At 43.2% G+C, this 21,116-nt stretch overlaps 3 protein-coding genes across 3 annotated transcripts in view; all 3 read right to left on the bottom strand.

Moving 5' to 3' along the window:
• Nucleotides 1-21,116, bottom strand: part of PTPN9 (protein tyrosine phosphatase non-receptor type 9) — an 82,137-nt gene that overhangs the window by 43,204 nt on the left and 17,817 nt on the right. Inside the window, exons 2-3 of the mRNA XM_057542635.1 lie at nt 2,532-2,675; nt 124-213 (exon numbers count right to left, since the gene is read on the bottom strand). Of these exons, the coding sequence (XP_057398618.1) occupies nt 124-213; nt 2,532-2,675 (234 nt within the window). The remainder of the gene's footprint in view (nt 1-123; nt 214-2,531; nt 2,676-21,116) is intronic.
• LOC102998526 (phosphatidylinositol N-acetylglucosaminyltransferase subunit Y-like) lies at nt 13,714-13,929 on the bottom strand. Its single transcript, XM_057542636.1, has one exon. It carries the CDS (start codon nt 13,927-13,929, stop codon nt 13,714-13,716), a length of 216 nt encoding a protein of 71 aa, XP_057398619.1.
• On the bottom strand, nt 14,026-14,370 carry LOC102998798 (protein preY, mitochondrial-like). The gene has a single exon (XM_007197669.2). The coding sequence runs from the start codon at nt 14,368-14,370 to the stop codon at nt 14,026-14,028; it is 345 nt and encodes a 114-aa protein (XP_007197731.2).

The raw sequence follows: 21,116 nt of genomic DNA, 5'->3' as shown, positions 1-21,116 counted from the left end.
CACATCTGCTCTCCACTGTTGAGACTCTCTGATTCAGGATAAGATATCTAGGAACAAAGTCCAAAGAGAACAGCTACAGAAGGAAATAACAAGATACTACAAGAGGGGTTCATTAATACTCACTAAGATGGTGAATTTTCCACTAAGGATCTCAGAACGGAGAGGCTCCTCATGAGGTTTCAGCTTCACAATGCCTTCCTTCCTTCGTGTTTCCTGAAAATAAAAAAAGCAAGATGAATTAATATAAAAATACTGTACACCCATGACAGCTTTATGTAACCACCAAATCTCAGAGATAAGGGATTTTAGAAATCAGCTTACTGAATCATGAATTCCTTTGTAACCCCCCTCTAGGCCAACTGAGTGTTGTCAGAATTCTTGTCCAGTGCCAGCTTATCAGCCCCTTTGGGCTTAGGATTTTTTCTTTGAATCAGTGAGAATCCTAACCCTGAAGACCAACCACTATATATCAATCATTACAGTGCAAGGTCAAAGTTCTTAAACATGCAGCAGCACTGATATTAAAATATGCACCCAAAACTGTCTGGAAACAGATATCCTAACACATCCTCCAGGCTTAGGCCTCTCCTGTCTTAAATGGGAGCCATCCCTCCCCTCAATATACTCTCCAACAACAGCTACCATGACCTCATTTTAATTCATCTTCACAGCCAGATTCTTTAAACTCATCCTCAGTTCCCTCACACTCATTCCACTGCACTCTCGTTTCCTCCCAATCTAACTATACCTCCCAGAGCTCCTGCTCCAATGACCAGGACCTTCCAGTCACTGAATCCAATGGGCATTTTCAGTCCTCCTTTTACATGACAAGGTTGACCACTCACATTCTCTTTTTCCTGAGACATTCTCTATTTTTGATTAAAAAAAAAAATACTCTCTTGGCTTTTCTATTTCTTCAGCTACTCCTTCTAAGTCTCTTGTGGGCTTTTTTTCATTCATTTGTTCACTCATTTCACTCACTGACTCATTCATTCATTCTGACAGTATTTGTCGAGCAACTATTATGTGCCAGGCACTCAGCTAAGTGCTAAGAACACTCTGGTGAATAAAACAAACTAGGTCTTTGTTTATATTCTTCCCCAATTCATCCCTAAAATCAAATTCAAATGCCTTCAGAGACAAGGCAGCAAGTGAAGACAGTATGAGTGCTGGAATCACAGGAGAGTGCATGCCTTACATAAAGCATTCAAACTTAACTTTAAAAAACAACACTGGACCAAAGAAAGAGAGAAGTCTGAAAGGAGGTTCTGCCCTACACATCATCCTATTCCTCACACTCTCCCAGGATGACCTCACCCATTCTCATGGCTCCAATATTCACCTCCAATATTCTACTTTGGTCACTCTGAAATCACTACTTCCAGTCCAGCCTTCTTTTCCAAACCCTAGAGTCACATCCCAACTGCTTAGAGGACATGTCTATTTGGATATCCCATTGGCACTTCAACCTTAACGTGGCCAAACTGAACTCATGACCTACTCTCTCCACGTACCTGTATCCATTCAGTGTCTCTTAATTAGTGAATGCCACCACCATTTACCACCCTGCCACCCAAGTCAGAGACCTGGAATTCTCCACTTCCCTTTCCTCACACCAGTTTAATAAGCAACTCTGTCCTGTCAATTTTACTTCTAGAATCTGCCCACTTTTTCTCTATCTCCCCTGACACTACGTTTAATGACACCACAATCATCTCTCTCCTAGTAAGTACAACAGCCTTCTAATTGGTCTGTCTCCAGTATAGCCCTTCTGGTCCATCCTCTAAATCACAGTGAAAATAATCTTTCAGTAAGCAAATCTGATCAAGGCATTCTGTTGTTTATACCTTCAATGAATTTCTCTGCCCTTAAGAAAAAGCAGATACTCTCTGATCTGGCCTTGTTTACCTGCTGCTCTATCTCCTGCCATGCCCCCCACTCGCACTCAGCATTTCTGCTCAGCTCAATTTCTCTCTTGCCACTAGGCATCTGAACTTGCTGTTCTCTCTGCCATACTCCCCTACTGTCTGATTCCTACTCATTCTTCTACTCTTAATTTAGAAGTCATTTCCTTCAGGAAAGCTTCCTTGACCCTCTTAATTAAATGTGCTTTCCACAGAACCCAGTACTGTCCTATCATAACATTTCTATAATTGTTTATTTACTCTCTTTCTAAATAGTCATCTCTGCACCGGGAACATAGTAGATATACAATAAATATCTGTTGAATAAATGAAAGAATATTGAACAAGATGACCCACAAAATGGGCGTAAGTGAGCTTTAAACTCTTAAACTAATCCTACTGCCTCTTATCTCACTCTCCTTTTTTTTTTTTTTTTTTTAATTTATTTAGGGAGCTTCTGAATATCTTCAGAAGGATTTTCTCACTCCAAGGTAGGGCTCTTAGATGCCGATCCCCTTTTTTTTAATGGGAGTGGGGAGAACCACTGTTTGTGTAGACTGTGGCAGAAACAACAGCAACATAGAGAGTCCAGGTGCCACATGGCAGGTCCATCCCTGAGGTACATACTCTGTAGGAGTGAAACAACTCTATGGCACGGAGCACATCAAACTTCCGGGCCATGAGGAACTTGACGGCCACATTCCAAGAGAGGGGGGAAACGTTGTACTGAACTGTCCACTTGTTAATCTCTTCAAGAAACTGCTTGGTGGCCTGTTTGACAAAGAAAGTAAAGGATAGTTATTAGAGAATATATTTACAGAAACAAAAAAATAAGCAAGACAAAAAATATACTTTCCCCAAGCAAGTCTGAACCCAAAGTTTACTAGAGGGAGCAGGGAAAACAAAAGTTGGAAACAGATCTGAAACCAGAAATTGTTAAAATTCATACAACTCAATGAGGCCAGAAGCCAGAGGTAGGTCCAGAGAGCAGGGCTTAGCACAGGGATGTATGAAGAAATAATGAGGGGAAGATCAAGGCTCCCAAATATGATGCAAATTACTGGCCCCAAAGCAAAAAAAAAAAAAAAAAAAAAAACCCAGCAGAGTTTGTTTTTTGTTGTTGTTTTTTTTAAGGCTAAAAAAAAAAAAGTGGATGGGCCCTCTGAAGGGTTATTGCATAACGCACAGTGTAGTATAGCAGTCTCAGCTGCTGTTTTGGTCCCATAAGCCAGTCACACAAAGTAAAACAATCAGAAAATGGTTTTAGTTTTGGAATTAGCAATACTGTTGAGAGCAGCAAAATGATTAGAAGAATTTAACAAATGTAAAGGCCAACTGCTCTTTGCACTGACTGACCCCACAGGACCTCTTTGTGCTTCATGTGGCAGCCCCCAAAACTGGACACTAGTGCCCAGAGGGTCATTAACAGCGTCTCTGGATAGTGGTTTGGGAGAGGGGTGTGGGGGTAGAGAACCTACTACTGGGGGCGGAGTGGGAATTTTCATTTTCACTGTTTAATCCCAAGCTGACAAAATGCCTATTTCCATAATTATTCCTATCTCTTGATTAATCCATGCTCTTTTATCCTCTCTCACCCTATTTCTCCTTACATTTTAACCAGTCTCCGCTCTAGCCAAACCACCCTTCTGTTTCTTCATTTTAGAATAGGATTTACATCAGGATTTTTTTGCATGCATTTTCTAAATTGTTAAACGTTTTCTGCATGGCTATTTGTTCCCTTCCAATCAGAAACGTTTCTCACATATTGGTCCAAAATGTGATCAACTTGATGAGAATTCTGAAATTTAATTGATCAACCAACCAACCCCACAGTTAAGATGTATTTATTAAACTATTGTGGGGTTTTCCCTGGTGGTCCAGTCAGTAAGACTCTGCATTCCCAATGCCGCAATGAAGATCCCGCCTGATGCAATGAAGATCTGGCGCAGCCAAAATAAATAAATAAATAAATATTTTTTTAAAAAAAATAAACTATTGTGTATTTAACTATTTGTTAATATCTGTGCTACATATAAGGAATACAAAAATGAGGTTTGGGCTTCCCTGGTGGCACAGTGGTTAAGAATCCGCCTGCCAGTGCAGGGCACATGGGTTCGGGCCCTGGTCGGGGAGGATCCCACATGCGGCGGAGCAGCTGGGCCTGCGCGCCACAGCTGCTGACCCTGCGCTCTAGAGCCCGGGAGCCACAACTGCTGAGGTTCGCGCGCCTGGAGCCCGTTCTCCGCAGCAGGAGAGGCCACCGCAGTGAGAAACCCGCACAACCGCAATGTAAAGTAGTCCCCCCAACCCCCTCCCTCCGAGGGGCGAAGAAACAAAGACCCAATGCAGTCAAAAATAAATTAATAAATTAAAAAAAAAAAATGAGGTTTGTTTCAAGAGGTGTAAGACCAACCTACTATGTGACCGTGGTCTCTAATTTTTCTTTACTTTTAAAAAATATTTGTTTATTTATTTATTTTGGCTGCGCCGGGTCTTAGTTGCAGTATGTGGGATCTTTTTTTGTTGCGGTATGTGGGATCTTCTTTTAGTTGTGGCATGCGGGCTTCTTAGTTGCAGCGTGCGAACTCTTAGTTGTGGTATGCGAACTCTTAGTTGCGGCATGCATGCGGGATCTAGTTCCCCGACCAGGGATTGAACCCAGGCCCCCTGCATTGGGAGCGGGGAGTCTTACCCACTGAACCACCAGGGAAGTCCCGGTCTCTAAGTTTTCAATTCAAAAACAGGGGAGAGGACTTCCCTGGTGGGCCACTGGTTAAGACTCCACGCTTCCACTGCAGGGGGCACGGGTTTGATCCCTGGTCAGGGAAGTTCCACATGCCACATGGTGTGGCCAAAAAAAAAAAAAAAAAAAAACAGGGGAGAAAGGGTAACAGGAATGACCTACTTCAGAGTCTTGGCAACAAGTCCTACCCTGCAAATACAATCCAAATTGCTACATACGTGTTTAAATAACTAACAAACTAGAGTCCCAGGAGAGTCAGCAATACCCCATAACAGGGCACCTGATTCATTCCCCCAATTTCTAGGAAAGGATAAAGGCACTTTACAAACCAGGGTAAAATCTAAGAGGCCTGGGGCTGCACCTGAGCTTTAGAACCCTCCAACTGAGGCAATATACCTCACATCAACTGGAAAAGGAGAGAACCAGCAAAACTAATCAGGCAAAGTGCATAAAGAGAGCCAAGAAATAAAGGCTATGAAGAAAAGCTTTCAGACGATCACTTTGGCCAAGAACCAGTTAAAGTCAGACCAGAGAAATGAGTCCCAGAGAAGACAACAGGACAAACTTAGAATGCTCCACCAGAAAACAGTTGGAGTTGCCTCTGTGGGGTGAGTGGCCAGCATCAGAATGAGGGAAGACGGAAGGGAAAAGAAGCCGGCACAGAAAGATCCCAGAAACAAAACTGCAGCAAGTCCGGAAGGTCCCAGGAGATTTTGTAAAGGCTATTTGTTTAATTAACATATCATCTTCTCAAGCCAGCTCTCTCCTGGGCATCTCTGAAGCTGCCTGTAGAATAAAACACCAGAGTAACAGAATATCTTTTTCCCCTTTTTCTAATAAAAACAATCAACAGACAAAACAATATGCAGGTGGGAGGGGGAAATATAGTTAAATGACCAGGAGGTGATATGAAATCCAACTATTAAGATGATTTTTCATTTCTCATAAATAAGCCACACCCCAATAAGAGACACAGGTTTCACACACTTCCTTCCAGGTACATACTGGCTTCCTTCTTATTAAACTCAGTTCCTTCAAGGTTCTTAATGTCCTGTAGCTCCCAAGAGCTGCTGCCTTGAGCTGACCTCTGTCCCCCGCTGGTCAGGATGTTGTTCTTGGCTTTAAGCATGGGAACAATTCCTCCAGATTTGGCAGGACTAGGCCTTGCATGAAGAGAGTCCAGTGTACTATAAACAGTGATGTGATATTTACAGATACAAATACACTCATACACTGCCTGCTATGTTCAGCCTCATTCTCTCTCTCCTGCATGCCCATTCCTCTGGTCAAAGAGATGAACCTCTTAGACAAGCTAGAAAGATGGTCTCATCTTCCACAGCCCCTCTCTAAACAGTTCATCAGGTCCCTCCCTCCGTCTACACAAGGGTTTGGCACAGCCACGAAGTACAGACCAATTTGTGGTTCTGTTTGTTACCAGAAAAACAAGCCCCAGATATTTTAATGAGTGATACACTCTTCAGAAGGGATCACTGAAATTCCTGAAATTAATATTCAGTGTATTTCCTGGTGAAAGAAAGAATGGGCCAAAAGGTTAAGTCACAGCTTACAAAATACTTCAGATCAAGGTGAATGATTTGAAGCTATCTAAGCTTATGAGTAATCACAAGTTGTTCACACCTGGCAGCAAAGGAGTGGTCACAGTACAAACAGCTTTGGTCTTCCTTTGGGAAAAGGTCTGAACTGATGTACAGAAAAACCAACATTATCACTTACAACCCTCCTCAACCAGCTTGTTAGGTATGGGTAAGATTTGTTACAGCATAGTCAAAGCTTACTGTAATTACATACTTCTCCCACAATCATGTTTAAATTGATAAAAACAAGTTTCTTGACTACGAAACCAGAGAACCACTATAAAATGGCTGAGAAATCTGTCAGTTAATTGATTACACCCTGGACACTATCTACTGGTGCTGTTATATGGTATAGAAGAGAATAAAACCAACAATATAGTCTTCATGTTATATTAAGCTCCCAAGAGCAGCTATAATTTTCAGATGAGCTCTAGGCAAGGGGCTAGCAACCCAAAAGTTCCAGAAGAATGGGCTGGCACCCTTGGTTCCACAGTTGGTACCTAAAATCCTGTATTCCAAGACAACGTGGGAAAGAGTGAAACCTCCTCTTGAAATAAAGTCCTGGAATGTCAGCCATCTAACCACCAAGAAACAAGTCTAGTAGTCTAGTGGGTTTGGGAGTCAGAAAGAACCCATCCTCTCACTCACTCCTGTATGATCTGGGCAAGTCACTTAACCTCTCTGAGCCTCTGTTTCTTCATGAAAAGATAAGGCTTGAACAAGACAACAGATAGGAAGCATTCACCACACTACCTGGCACTTGGTAGGCAGTCTCTGAATGGATGTTCATCCTTTCTTCTTTTTTTTTTTTTAATTTATTTTATTTATTTATTTTTGGCTGTGTTGGGTCTTCGTTGCTGTTCGCGGGCCTTCTCTAGCTGCGGCGCACGGGGGCTACTCTTTGTTGAGGTGCGCGGGCTTCTCATTGCAGTGGCTTCTCTTGTTGCAGAGCACGGGCTCTAGGCGCACGGGCTTCAGTAGTTGTGGCTCGCGGGCTCTAGAGCGCAGGCTCAGTAGTTGTGGCGCACAGGCTCCGTCGCTCCACAGCATGTGGGATCTTCCTGGGCCAGAGCTCGAACCCATGTCCCCTGCATTGGCAGGTGGATTCTTAACCACTGCGCCACCAGGGAAGCCCATTCTCTTTTTTTCTTAACTCCAGTCATTCCACACTAAAACTTCTTTCAACAGAGAGTTCCTCAAAATCAAGTGACCTTTGTTGTTTCTCTTTAGCCTGTAGCAATTCAATCTCTCTAATCCATTTTATCCAAAAGCATAAATTTAAATTAGAAACCTCCAATATGTGTTCAACTGTAATACAAAAGTCTCTAAAGGAGCAACTTATCCTCATTCAGGGCTCTGTGGCAACATAGGAAAAGCCAGGTCCAGAAGTATTTATACCCCTGCTCCCATCTCTAAATGCTTTTGTCCCTACACTGACAGCTCTGGAGATTAACACTGCCATCCTGAGCACTAATCCTTTTTAACAGCATCAAACTGACTTGAGAGTATTTCTCATCATAATACAGGAACAATTTTGTGCAGGACAAACACCATGCAAAAAATGCAATCAGTCACCCTGCACTGAATATCTAAATAAGGAAAGTGATTCAGTATAAGACTCAGTGTCTGCCTTTTACCAAATGTGAGGTTACCTCCGTATTTCAGCAAATATGCCATTTCCCCATTAATTTCAGTGACAGATGCATTAGTAAATTAAGTTCCTCTTATGCCTGTTTTCCCACCTTACCTTCATTGTGAATTTTCTTGGTATGTCTAGTAATCCCTTTAGTCCACATCAATCCGCCAGGAAACAGAATCTGAGCTAAAATACACTAGCTTGCTATAATGCAGCAAGGTGAAGTTTGCTGAATTTTCAACCTAAAAACTACGCTCTTGGGACTTCCCTGGTGGTTGCAGTGGTTAAGAATCCGCCTGCCAATGCAGGGGACACAGGTTCGATCTCTGGTCCGGGAGAATCTCACATGCCGTGGAGCAACTAAGCCCGTGCGCCACAACTACTGAGCCTGCGCTCTAGAGCCCGCGAGCCACAACTACTGAGCCCGTGTGCCGCAACTACTGAAGCCCGCGTGCCTAGAGCCCATGCTCTGCAACAAGAGAAGCCACCGCAATGAGAAATGAGAAGCCCACGCACTGCAACGAAGAGTAGCCCCCGCTCTCCACAACTAGAGAAAGCCCGCGCACAGCAATGAAGACCTAATGCAGCCCCAAAATTAATTAATTAATTAAAAAAAAAAACTACACCTTTTCCTTTGGCCCTCTGTTATTGTGCCAAACATAGAAATAAAACTAGTCTCTTTGAATTAATATTTACTGGTTAATCTCAAATAATTTCATTTTATCAGGAAAATTTTGCCTTTTCTTAAAATGTGATTTTAAAAGAGCCAGTGCTGGGCTTCCCTGGAGGCACAGTGGTTAAGAATCCACCTGCCAATGCAGGGCACAGGGGTTCAAGCCCTGGTCTGGGAAGATCCCACATGCCTCGGAGCAACTAAGCCCGTGTGCCACGACTACTGAGCCTGCGCTCTAGAGCCCGTGAGCCACAACTACTGAGCCCAAGTGCTGCAACCACTGAAGCCTGTGTGCCTAGAGTCTATGCTCCGCAACAAGAGAAGCCACAGCAATGAGAAGCCCACGCACCGCAATGAAGAGTAGCCCCCACTCCCCACAACTAGAGAGAGCCGGCGCACAGCAATGAAGACCCAACACAGCCAAAAATAAATAAATAAATAAATAAATAGATTTTTTAAATTAATTAATTAATTTTAAAAAGAGCCAGTGCTGGGACTTTCCTGGTGGTCCAGTGGTAAAGAATCCGCCTTCCAATGCAGGGGACATGGGTTCGATCCCTGGTTAGGGAACTAAGATCCCACACACCAGGGGGACAACTAAAGCCCACATACCACAACTACTGAGCTCGCGCGCCTCAACTAGAGCCCACGTGCTGCAAACTACTGGCTCACGTGCCACAACTAGAGAAAAGAAAACCCACAGGCCACAACTAGAGAGAAGCCTACACACCACAACAAAGAGCCCAAGCACCGCAACGAAAAAAGGCACGCGGGTGCCTCATAGAAGATCCCGCGTGCCACAACTAAGACCTGACGTAGCCTAAAATAAATAATAAACAAATCTTTAAAAATAAATAAATAAAAGAGCCAGTGCTTGCTTTCTTTTTTTTTTCTTTTATTATTTTTTTATTGCCTTATATCTGAGGTTTACAACAGTGCTTGGCACTCAGCAAAAATGTAGAAATACTTGAATGAATAATTAATAACAAGTAAAGGATGGATAAGCAATTCTTCAAAGAAACTCAACTGGCCAATAAAGTTACAGAAAATATTCAACCTCATTAGTAATCATGGAAATGTAACCAAAACCAGCCAAGGTTTTTCACCCCCACCCACCCCGCTCAGTGCTACTACTTAGTGTTGGTGAGGGTTCAGCAAAGGCACTCAAGCAATCACTAAAAGACTATAAAAAACAGCATATTCTTTGACCCCGCAATTTCACTCCCAGGAAAAAAACCTGGATCTGTGAACGTTTTCATCAATAAGGATAATTAACAATAACAAAACAGTACAAATACCTCAAAAAATAAATTGGTGAAACAATGGTAGTACACAGAATGTAACATTAAGATGGAAAAATGCTCATTAAACATTAACACATTAACACAGATCATTAACGAATAGGTAACAACAGAATCTCATTTTCATTTCTTTTTTTTTAATTAATTAATTAATTACTTTATTTTATTTTTGGCTGTGTTGGGTCTTCGTTTCTGTGCGAGGGCTTTCTCTAGTTGTGGCAAGCAGGGGCCACTCTTCATCGCGGTGCGCGGGCCTCTCACTATGGTGGCCTCTCTCTTGTTGCGGAGCACAGGCTCCAGACGCGCAGGCTCAGTAGTTGTGGCTCACGGGCCCAGTTGCTCCACGGCATGTGGGATCTTCCCAGACCAGGGCTCGAACCCGTGGTCCCTGCATTGGCAGGCAGATTCCCAACCACTGCGCCGCCAGGGAAGCCCTCATTTTCATTTCTTAAAGTCTGAATATATAAAAGTATGAAAATGTTTGCAGTAGTTATTACCACCACTAAGTGTTAAGATGGACACTCTGAAATCTTGGTGTTTTCCTGTATTTCCCCAGTTTTTCCATACAATAAACATGCGTTACTTTTGTAGTCAGAAAAAAGGGGAGGGGAAGGTTTGGGAGTAAATTTGACAAATCAGTTTTGAAGTACTGAGTCCCTAGCAAAGTATTCTCCCCCAAGATTGCCACCCTTAAACCTTAGTAACTCTGCTAACTAATTCAAATCACTATAGCAGTGGTGCTGTTTGGGCACCCAAGCTTTAAATGAAGCTAGAGATGGAGCAATGTTAAATTCAGCACTTCTAACTGCTGAAGTAACCACTCTGCTCGATCCCAGCTCTACAACTTACTAGCTCTGTGCTGTTTCCTTATCTGTTAAAAGTGATAAGAGTACCCTGCTCATAGGAACGTTGAGGTTTAAATGAATTAATGTTTCATTTATAATAGAACCCAACATATGTAAAGCCTTACTTGTAAAAGCCAGTGCTCTTTTTTTTTTTAATTTATTTATTTATTTATTTTTGGCCACGTTGGGTCTTCGTTGCTGTGCGTGGGCTTCCTCTAGTTGCAGCGAGCGGGGGCTACTCTTCGTTGAGGTGCACAGGCTTCTCATTGCGGTGGCTTCTCTTGTTGCAGAGCACGGGCTCTAGGCACACAGGCTTCAGTGGCTGCAGCACTTGGGCTCAGTAGTTGTGGCTTGCAGGCTCTAGAGCGCAGGCTCAGTAGTCATGGCACACGGACTTAGTTGCTCCGCGGCATGTGGGATCTTCCCGGACCAGGGCTCGAACTCATGTCCCCTGCATTGGCAGGTGGATTCTTAACCACTGCGCCACCAGGGAAGTCCCCAGTGCTTTCTTAAATAGGGTTTTACTGCATCTTGGAAGGAAAAAGTTTTACTTCTGATTTTATCATGTTATGAAATAATGTAAGAAAATCTGCAAAAGAAAAAGGAAGAGGTCAGCCAGCGGGTGCCCCTACGACTGAACAGCTGAGGGTGGGCTGCCGTCAGTCTCTGCAGGCCGGGTCAGGCCTCCTGAGAGTCTAAGGTGGTCCACTGTGTATAAGCATTGGTGGTCCTGCACAGGGCCCCATGCTGAACACCATGAGTTAGAAGCTGGAGGACAGAGGGCTTAAGAGATGCTTGAGGGACATCCTTAACCTACGTGAAATGTTGGAGGTTGAGGTGAAAAATATGGCTTTGATATCTTCATGGAAGACTGCATTATTTCGGGACTTCCCTGGTGGTCCAGTGGTTAAGAATCGCCTTCCCATGCAGGGGATGTGGGTTCGATTCCTGGTCGGGGAACTAAGATCCCACATGCCTTGGGGCAACTAAGCCCACGCACTGCAAGTACTGAGCCCACGCGCCACAACTAGGGAGAAGCCCATGCGCCACAACTAGGGAGAAGCCCATGCGCCACAACTAGAGAGAAGCCCATGCGCCACAACGAAAAATCCTGCATGCCGCAATGAAGATCCCACATGCTGCAACTAAGACCCGACGCAGCCAAATAAATAAATAAATATTAAAAAAAGACTGCGTTATTTCAATCCTGAATCTGGTTCAGTTCCTTTATTGACTTATTACTATATTTTAAAATGTTTGTTCAATTTTAAAAAAAAAAAGGAAAAGGTCAACCAAAATCTCATCATCCTACAGCTGTTTTCATGTTTTAATCATTTAAAAGAGGACTTCCCTTGTGGCGCAGCGGTTAAGAAACCGCCTGCCAACGCAGGGGACACAGGTTCGAGCCCTGGTCTGGGAAGATCCCACATGCCGCAGAGCAACTAAGCCCACGCGCCACAACTACTGAGCCTGCGCTCTAGAGCCCATGAGCCACAACTACTGAAGCCTGCGCGCCTAGAGCTCGTGCTCCGCAACAAGAGAAGCCACTGCAATGAGAAGCCCACGCACTGCAATGAAGAGTAGCCCCCGCTCGCTGCAACTACAGAAAGCCCGCGCACAGCAACGAAGACCCAACGTGGCCAAAAATAAATAAATAAATATATTTTTTTAAAAATAATAACTTAGGGCTTCCCTGGTGGCGCAGTGTTTGGGAGTCTGCCTGCCAATGCAGGGGACACGGGTTCGAGCCCTGGTCTGGGAAGATCCCACATGCCACGGAGCAGCTAGGCCTGTGAGCCACAATTACTGAGCCTGCGCGTATGGAGCCTGTGCTCTGCGACGGGAGGGGCCACGACGGTGAGGGGCCCGCGCACCGCGATGAAGAGTGGCCCCCGCTTGCCGCAGCTGGAGGAAGCCCTCGCACAGAAATGAAGACCCAACACAGCCATAAATAAATAAATAAATAAATAAATAAATAAATAAATAAAATCTAAAAAAAAAAAAATAATAATAACTTAAAAGTTAAACTCAACAGAAAAATACTAATATATACTTTTCTAAGTTTATGTCCCCACAACCACCACACACACACACACACACACACACACACACACAGACACATGTTGGGGGAAGGCAAGAAGAAAGAGGGACCATTCAAGTATACATTGTTTTAGTTCAGAGACTTGTTTCCTCTCTGGCAACCTTCCGTGACTAGTAGCAGTCGTATCCCCCTTCAAGGCAAGAGCACAGCAGAGCTCTTTCAGGCATCCACTCACGCAGTCAGTCAAGCGTTCACAAGTATTTGCTGAGGACCTACTCTACACTAAGCAGTACAGTAGCTGTTGAGGAGACATAATTTAGAGAGATAAAGACCCATTCTGAGCAGGTTACAGTCATTTAAACATGGAGACATGTATAAATGGATCAGCATCATATAATTTGATAAGTTCTAAGACAGATCTATGAACAGAGTACTATGGGATTCAAACTCTCTAAGAGAATTAAAAACAAATCTTTCCTTTTTTTGGGCAAATACATGAAATTTCCATTTTATTACAGTTTTATACCACATGAGTTCAAATGCATTTCTCTACAACTACTCCAACAGAGCTCCTCTGGAATTACTTCAGTCATCCTTAACATGTGACTTTACCAGACTTTGAATGTAAAATAAACATATAAAATTTCAAATTAGTAACTTTTAATTATGAATGGGATAAGAAATAAAGCCATCAGATGATGGCTGGGGCTATTAACTTCCAACAAGACACTTTGTTTAAATGTTTCTTCTGATACCCCAGGTATGAATGAGAACCTTCAAAAAACAAGGGCAGACCAAAGTACAATAAAGAAGCCTCCGCAGCTTAAGCCTCCTATAGTCCTAAACCTCTGACAGAAGCTAGGCAAAGCATCTTTCTTGCAAATTAAGTGGGTTTCCAGTATTTCCATGTACTTGAACTTTCAGAGACAGACACTCAGCATATCATTAGGATATACCATCTTGGCCCTGGTTGTATTAATTATGCCTGAAGAGTTTAATACCCATCCAAGTCCAAAGGTGGAAGAACACAGAAACGGGTATGGTAATTGGCAAGAGCAGACTGTAAAAGCACAGGCTGGTTGTGCTAGTGCAGCCCTGTGGGAAGTTTTCTTCCACAGAGGACGAGTATAACAGTCCTGCTAAAGAGACCAATGGAATAAGGACAATCAACGTAGGAAGAGACAGAAACATTCTTTTCCTCCACTTATTACCCGTCACTCTGACTTTTTAAAAGGTGGATGGTATTTAGAAAATTTAGTTGTGTGTGTTGTTATTTTTAAGTATGATCTAATGCTGCTCCATTTCTTCTTGCTTCTTATTTTGATGTGTCATCCTAGCTGCCTGTGGTATCATATTAGGAATCCCATCAATAATTGGATAGGCTATTCCTAACTCTTCGTTAATCAATTCATTTGTCGATGCTTCGTATCTGAGCAGCTTCTTGGAGAGCGGGCACACCAGAAACTCCAGCAGCGCTGGGTCGAAGGCGCAGGGAGGTTTCCTCGTCCTCTCGCTCTTGTCTGTGGACGGCCGCGACACCAACACGTGCAGACACCTCTGGGCGACCGCGGACGGCTGTGCACGTGTCCCCCACAGCGCTGAGGCGAGCCGGTCGCACACTCCGCTCAGCATGTTCTGGCCAACAACAAATCTTTTTAAAAGAGTTCCTTGAAGGATGAATAGAAATTTGCCAGGAGGAGACAAGAATTCTCGTTAGAGAAAACAAAATGTGTAAAGGCAGAGTCATGAAAGAACAGGGCTTACTGGGGGATACAGTGTAGCCAGTGTGTCCAGTGTATATGACAGAGAATGACGGGAGATGAGCTGACACGGAGGCTGAGCCACACAGGAAAGGCCCATGATCCTATACACATGAAGGACTCAACAGAGATTTTTTTTTTTTCTGGCTGTGTTGGGTCTTCGTTTCTGCACGTGGGCTTTCTCTAGTTGCAACGAGCAGGGGCAACTCTTTGTTGCGGTACAGGGTCTTCTCATTGCGGTGGTATCCCTTTGTTGCGGAGCACAGGCTCTAGGCGCGTAGGCTTCAGTAGTTGCGGCACGTGGGCTCAGTAGTTGTGGCACACGGGCTTAGTTGCTCCGCAGCATGTGGGATCTTCCCAGACCAGGGCTCAAACTCATGTCCCCTGCACTGGCAGGCAGATTCTTAACCACTGCGCCACCATGCAAGTCCCTTAACAGAGATTTTTAAGAGAAGGTATGAAATACATTTAGTCCTCCTCTCCCAGCTAAAAATGACTCTGCCAGCAGTAGGGAAGCCAGACCAGAAGGAAAAAATCTAGCAGCAGGGAGGGAAGTTCCTAGCACTGTGCCTGGCATAAATAAATATCTCTAATAATATCTAATAAATATGTATGAATGAATAATGAACAACAGAACTCTAAAGAACATTAACATTTAGAGGGCAGAGGAGGAAAAACCAAGAAACTTTTAAGATTCACTTTTAGAAGTACTAGTGACCACTGAGCATCAAAGAAATGTGAATGAAAAAACAAGAGCTGTCAAATATCCCCTACACACAGACATACAAAAAATACCTACAGGCTCAGATGGTTTTTATGCCATATTCTATTAAACCTTCATGCTCCAGGTAATTCTGATGTTGTAGAAAGAGCAGTATAACAGAGGACAAATACATCATAACCAAAGAGGGCTTATCCCAGGAATGAAAAGACAGTTTAACCTACAGACATCTACCAACACAATTTTCTATATTACCAGATATTAAAGGAGAAAACGTATATAACCTTCTCAACAGATGCTGAAAATGCACTGAATAAAATTCAATACCCATTATGATTTTGTTTAAAAATGAGCAAACTAGGGACCTTCCCTGGTGGCGCAGTGGTTAAGAATCTGCCTGCCAATGCAGGGGACACGGGTTCAATCCCTAGTCCGGGAAGATCCCACATACTGTGGAACAACTGGGCCCATGCACCACAACTACTGAGCCTGCGCTCTAGAGCCTACGAACCACAACTACTGAGCCCACGTGCCACAACTACTGAAGCCCGCGGGCCTAGAGCCCGTGCTCCACAACAAGAGAAGCCGCCGCAACGAGAAGCCCGCGCACCTCAAGGAAGAGTTGCCTTCGCCGGCCGCAACCAGAGAATAGCCCGCGCACAGCAAGGAAAACCCAATGCAGCCAAAAATAAAAAAGAATAAATAATAATTTTTAAAAGAATGCTGAATCCAGATAACCATGAAGGAAGGCTTAACACCATCCTCCTGATGAAGCCACATGGGACTGGTTCTGAAATTCGAGACTCTTCCATCTATTACACATCAAGCATTGTGCAAGAACCAACAAGAATGAAAGCTAACTGCTATTAAAGGATTAACATCACAATGGGAACTGAATAGCAGGAAACCAAAAATAGGGCTGACCAAGTGAAGCTTCCCATAAGAGTCCAAAGCTTCAAGCAATACTGAAGGGCTGGAGCTAATTGAGCTATTAAACATGAAAAGCTCCTCAGTGTTAATAACTTCCTACCAGGGGAAGTGAAGTCCTAGGGTTTATCAGCACTCCACCAGCCAAGTGTGAAGGCCCCAGACCAGGAATAGCTGTTCTCCAATACCTGAGGAACAAAAAATGTTCTATTCTTTTCAAAGTGCTATTTCTATCTCCCTTGGCTCATGGTTCCCTTCATAAGTAGAGAGCATTGATCACATATTACAGTAAAGGCAATTCAATCCATTCATTTTTTAGAACAAGACTTTGCCCCTCCCAGTTCACACAGGCCAAAGAGTGTGGTCCAGCAAGAAACAGCAAAGGTAGCAACCATTTGTGAAGCATTTTAACATGCACCAGAGAAGGAACTGTACATACGTCATACTCAACAGCCTTGGCACACTGAGTATTATTAACCACATAAAGAAATCAAAGCATACAGCGCCTAAGCAAACTGCCCAAGGTCACTCAACTAATAAATGGCATAGCTGAGGTTTTGAGGTTTGAATTCAAAACTTTTCAAATTCCACAGTCTTTCCACTCACTAAGTGGCCTTGAGAAATACAGGATACACATCATTCATCTCATCAGCAGATATGTTATCTGACATATATATTATGACATATATACCAAGTCGTGTCTTTGTCTATGCACAAAATTACTCTGGAAGGATATACAAGAAACTGGTAACGTTGGTTGTCTCAGAGAACTAGGTGGCTGAGAGACATGGCAAGAAGGAGAATATTTACCAAATTCTCCTCTGTACCTTTTTAAGTTTAAATCATGTGACTATATTATCTACCCCCAAAATAAAATGTATCAATTTTATATAGTCTTTAACTAAAATATATATATAATAAGGATATCTGAACATAATGCTTTAAAAAGTACTTTAGGGCTTCCCTGGTGGCGCAGTGGTTGAGAATCTGCCTGCTAATGCAGGAGACACGGGTTCGAGCCCTGGTCTGGGAAGATCCCACATGCCACGGAGCAGCTGGGCCCGTGAGCCACAGCTGCTGAGCCTGCGCGTCTGGAGCCTGTGCCCCGCAACGGGAGGGGCCGCGATAGTGAAAGGGCCGCGCACCGCGATGAAGAGCGGTCCCCGCACCGCGATGAAGAGTGGCCCCCACTTGCCGCAACTAGAGAAAGCCCTCGCACGAACCGAAGACCCAGCACAGCCAAAAATAAATAAATAAATAAATAAATAAATATAAAAAAAAAAAAAAAAAAAAAAGTACTTTAGGGAATTCCCTGGCGGTCCAGTGGTTAGGACTCAGTGCTTTCACTGCTGGGGCCCAGGTTCAATCCCTGGTCGGGGAACTAAGATCCCACAAGCCACGTGGCGGGGGTGGGGGGGTACTTTAAACTATGCCACCAAATGGTGAGTTTGTTGATAGTCTATAGTCTTCCTATCAAGGCCAAAGATAATGAGTTAGGGAGCTCTACAAAGGGGTAAAGGATTAAAGTTGCTTTTAGGAGCTTTAGCACTAAACAGGGGATGCTCCAAGGCACTGCAGAAATTGTGCTGCACTCGCTTTCCTGCTGGAGGTTTTTTGCCAACAGCATGTTTACTAAACATAAGCTGGCATCTCTATTCTCAGGCTTAAATACCACTCTCCAGACAAAGGTTATCAAAGAGGATGAAGAACTCCCAGAGACAATGGAGGAAATAATTCAACAAGAAAATAAGGAAGTAAACATTTCTAAATTGTCACAGGAGAAAATTCATGTCAAGAGGTTGAGGGGCAGAAGAATATAACACAGAATAGAAACGTAGAAAAAAAACAGAAATCTGGAGAATAAACAGGAAGCTCCTCACCATCAGCAAGTGCAAAGTCATCCAGCTTCCCAGAAGGAGACGGGGCTGGGGGGAGTGGCGGGGGGAGGGTGCATAATTGGTCACTCCCTATAAGGAAGAACCCAAAGGCAGCTTGCCAACTGCTACCCATTCCAGCTGGTCAATAAGGGGGTGAACCACACAACCAGAAGAACCCTGGAAAGTCTTTCTAGGGAAAAAAAATCTAAAGGATTTGGAGAACCTACGGGTGGGGGAGGCCTTTAGTAACAATTTTTCTCTCTTCTTCCAATTGATGGCTGAGACTTCAGAAAGAAAGGAGGAATGTTTATGACTGTCAATAAATTGGAGTTGACCTTCCAGATCCTGCTGGAACATTCTTCTCCTTCCCTTCCTCCCAACCTTGGCTTACTCCTATTCGCCCTTTAGATGTCAGTCTAAAACCCACTTCTTCATCTGGAAGTTTTTACTGTCTTCCACCCAGGCACACAGTGTTATAAAAGCTTATGTTATTGTCTACCTGCTCCCATTAGCCTATAAGTTTAGGGAGGTGCAAGGGTCAAGTCTTCCATGCTCACAAACGCATACTCAGCACCACGCGCAGCACACGGCGCCATTCTGATGAGTAAATATATGAATGATGATGGGCTCTCAGCCTGCTAAAAGAGTGCTGTTGACAGGGAGTAGGAAGAACATGTTTGTCTGAATACTCGCCAATCTGATTATGAGAGCTTAAAATTGAAAATAAAGAGAGAAAAATTCCCGGATAAAACTGGGAAAGAACATCAGGAACAACATAAGAAAAGCAATGGGAGAGGTAACTATTAAGCCACAAAAGACAATATCCGAAAATTAAGTTGCCAATATCTTAACTGAAGACATCTATGGAATTCCCTGGTGGTCCAGTGGTTAGGTCTCTGCACTTCCATGGCAGGGGGCACAGACGGGTTCGATCCCTGGTTGGGGAACTAAGATCCTGCAAGCCACACAGCGCAGCCAAAAAATAAATAAATAAGATAAAATAAAAAGGACTGAAGGAAAGAGAAAAAGCAAAGGAATAAAGGAAGTTTATTATTTTTTAAAAAAAGACATCTATAATAGAGATATCCAAAATCAGTTAAAGTTTATGAATTTTATGAAATAAGTAAGACATGGTCCCTATCCACGAAAATCTGAGTTTAATGAATTTGTGAATGCAGTATGCCAATGATGGGCAAATCTCATTCAAATCTTAAAGGGGGAAGTGGGATGGCAGTGTGTCTCAAAATGATATTCCCAGTAGAAATCCATAAACCACACTAAAGGATTTCTGAATGAGGATAAAAGAGAGTAATGGACATGATACAGCTGCTGGAGTACCCTTCAGCCTGCTCAATAATGGAGAATATAGATTAGTTTCTTGGTTCAGATCCCCAAATTGGCCTGGTAATGATGATGTTAGAGATAGGAAACTTCAGGCACCTCATCATTAGTTGGATATCAAATTTATTTTAAAACGGGGTAGGGATTGAAAATCTGATAAAATCTTGCTGACAGTTTCATTCTAAAAGGATGAGGGGGGACTTTCCTGGTGGTCCAGTGGTAAAGAATCCACCTTACAATGAGGGGGATGCGGGTTCGATCCCTGGTCAGGGAACTAAGATCCCACATGCCGCAGGGCAACTAAAGCCCGCACACCACAAATACTGAGCTCGCGCGCCTCAACTAGAGAGCCCACATGCCGCAAACTACAGAGCCCACGCGCTCTGGAACCCACGCCACAACTACAGAGCCCACGTGCCCTGGAGCTTGCACACCACAACTAGAGAAGAGAAAACCTGCATGCCACAACTAGAGAGAAGCCCACGCACCATAACGAAAAACCCTGCATGCCTCAACGAAGATCCTGCATGCCCCAACTAAGACCTGATGCAGTCAAAAATAAATTAAATAAGTAAATAAATAAATAAATAATAAATCTAAAAAAAATAAAAGGATGGGGGAACTACTATACTGGGCTTAATCCAGACCAAGAAGATAAACTAGTTGAAAAACTGAAAGGGTCTCAAAGAGAAAGTAACCATGTAATCTTTGAAAGTGTGATAACCAAGGAGCTTCTGGGTTGCTGAACACACAGAGATTTGGGGAGAGTGGCACACCTGGGCCTGGAGAGGACATGGACGTTCTGCACCCCTTCCCACATACCTTGCCCTATGCATCTCTTCCATCTGGCTGTTCCTCAGTTTTTGTAATATATATAAATGTCAAATCACTGTGCTGTACCCCTGAAAATAATATAATATTGTGTGTCAATTATACTTCAATAAAAAAGGAAAAAGAAAAAAAAAAGAGAGAAAAAAAAGGTTGATAGCCAACAGCTGAGTGCTGTCAGAAGGATGCAGTAAAGAGAGCAAGTCCTAGATGCGGCACCAGTAATCCTGTATTAAAGACCTAGTTCTGCCACAGCTATGTGCCCTCAAGGCAGTCAAAACTTTTCACGCCATAATTTCCTCATCCAAAAAAGGGTAATACCCGCCTACTTCACAGGATCCAATAACTGGCTATCTGGGAAGGCATTATGTAAACCTTACTACACATCAGTAAATAACATCAGACCGTTAACAAAATTAGCTATTAACAACAGAAAATATTTATTGGGTATTGAGCTCTAACCACCAGTCAGATACTTAGTTTTACAGGGATTGTCAAGTCCTCTCAGTGGCCCTAGGAGGTGGATACTCTCACTATCCCCATATTACAGTTGAGAAAACTAAGATTTCCAACTGTTACGTAACATGCCCAAGGCCCCCAAACAAAAAAACTGGTGGAACCTGACTCAGAATCCAGGTTTTCTGACTCTAGAAAGCTCACATTTTTATCCATTGTGCTTTATATTGCTTTCAAAATGTAGACTTCACAAAAGTAAATCTCATAATCTAAAACTCTAAAGAGAAGACAGTTGGTATTTTTTTAAAGAAATCCTCAGAAGCGAGATTCTGACAATAAATTGTGCAATTAATTATGAATTATACCAATTCAAATTTATTTATTTTTTCTTTTTCGGGGGTGAGAGCAATCTGCCTTACACTTAAATTGGATATGATATAACCTATTGCTTTTTTTTTAATTGGGGTA

Source organism: Balaenoptera acutorostrata, chromosome 3, assembly GCF_949987535.1.
Source record: "Balaenoptera acutorostrata chromosome 3, mBalAcu1.1, whole genome shotgun sequence".
Classification (NCBI taxonomy): Eukaryota; Metazoa; Chordata; class Mammalia; order Artiodactyla; family Balaenopteridae; genus Balaenoptera; species Balaenoptera acutorostrata.
This window is presented reverse-complemented; position numbering and strand designations above follow the sequence as displayed.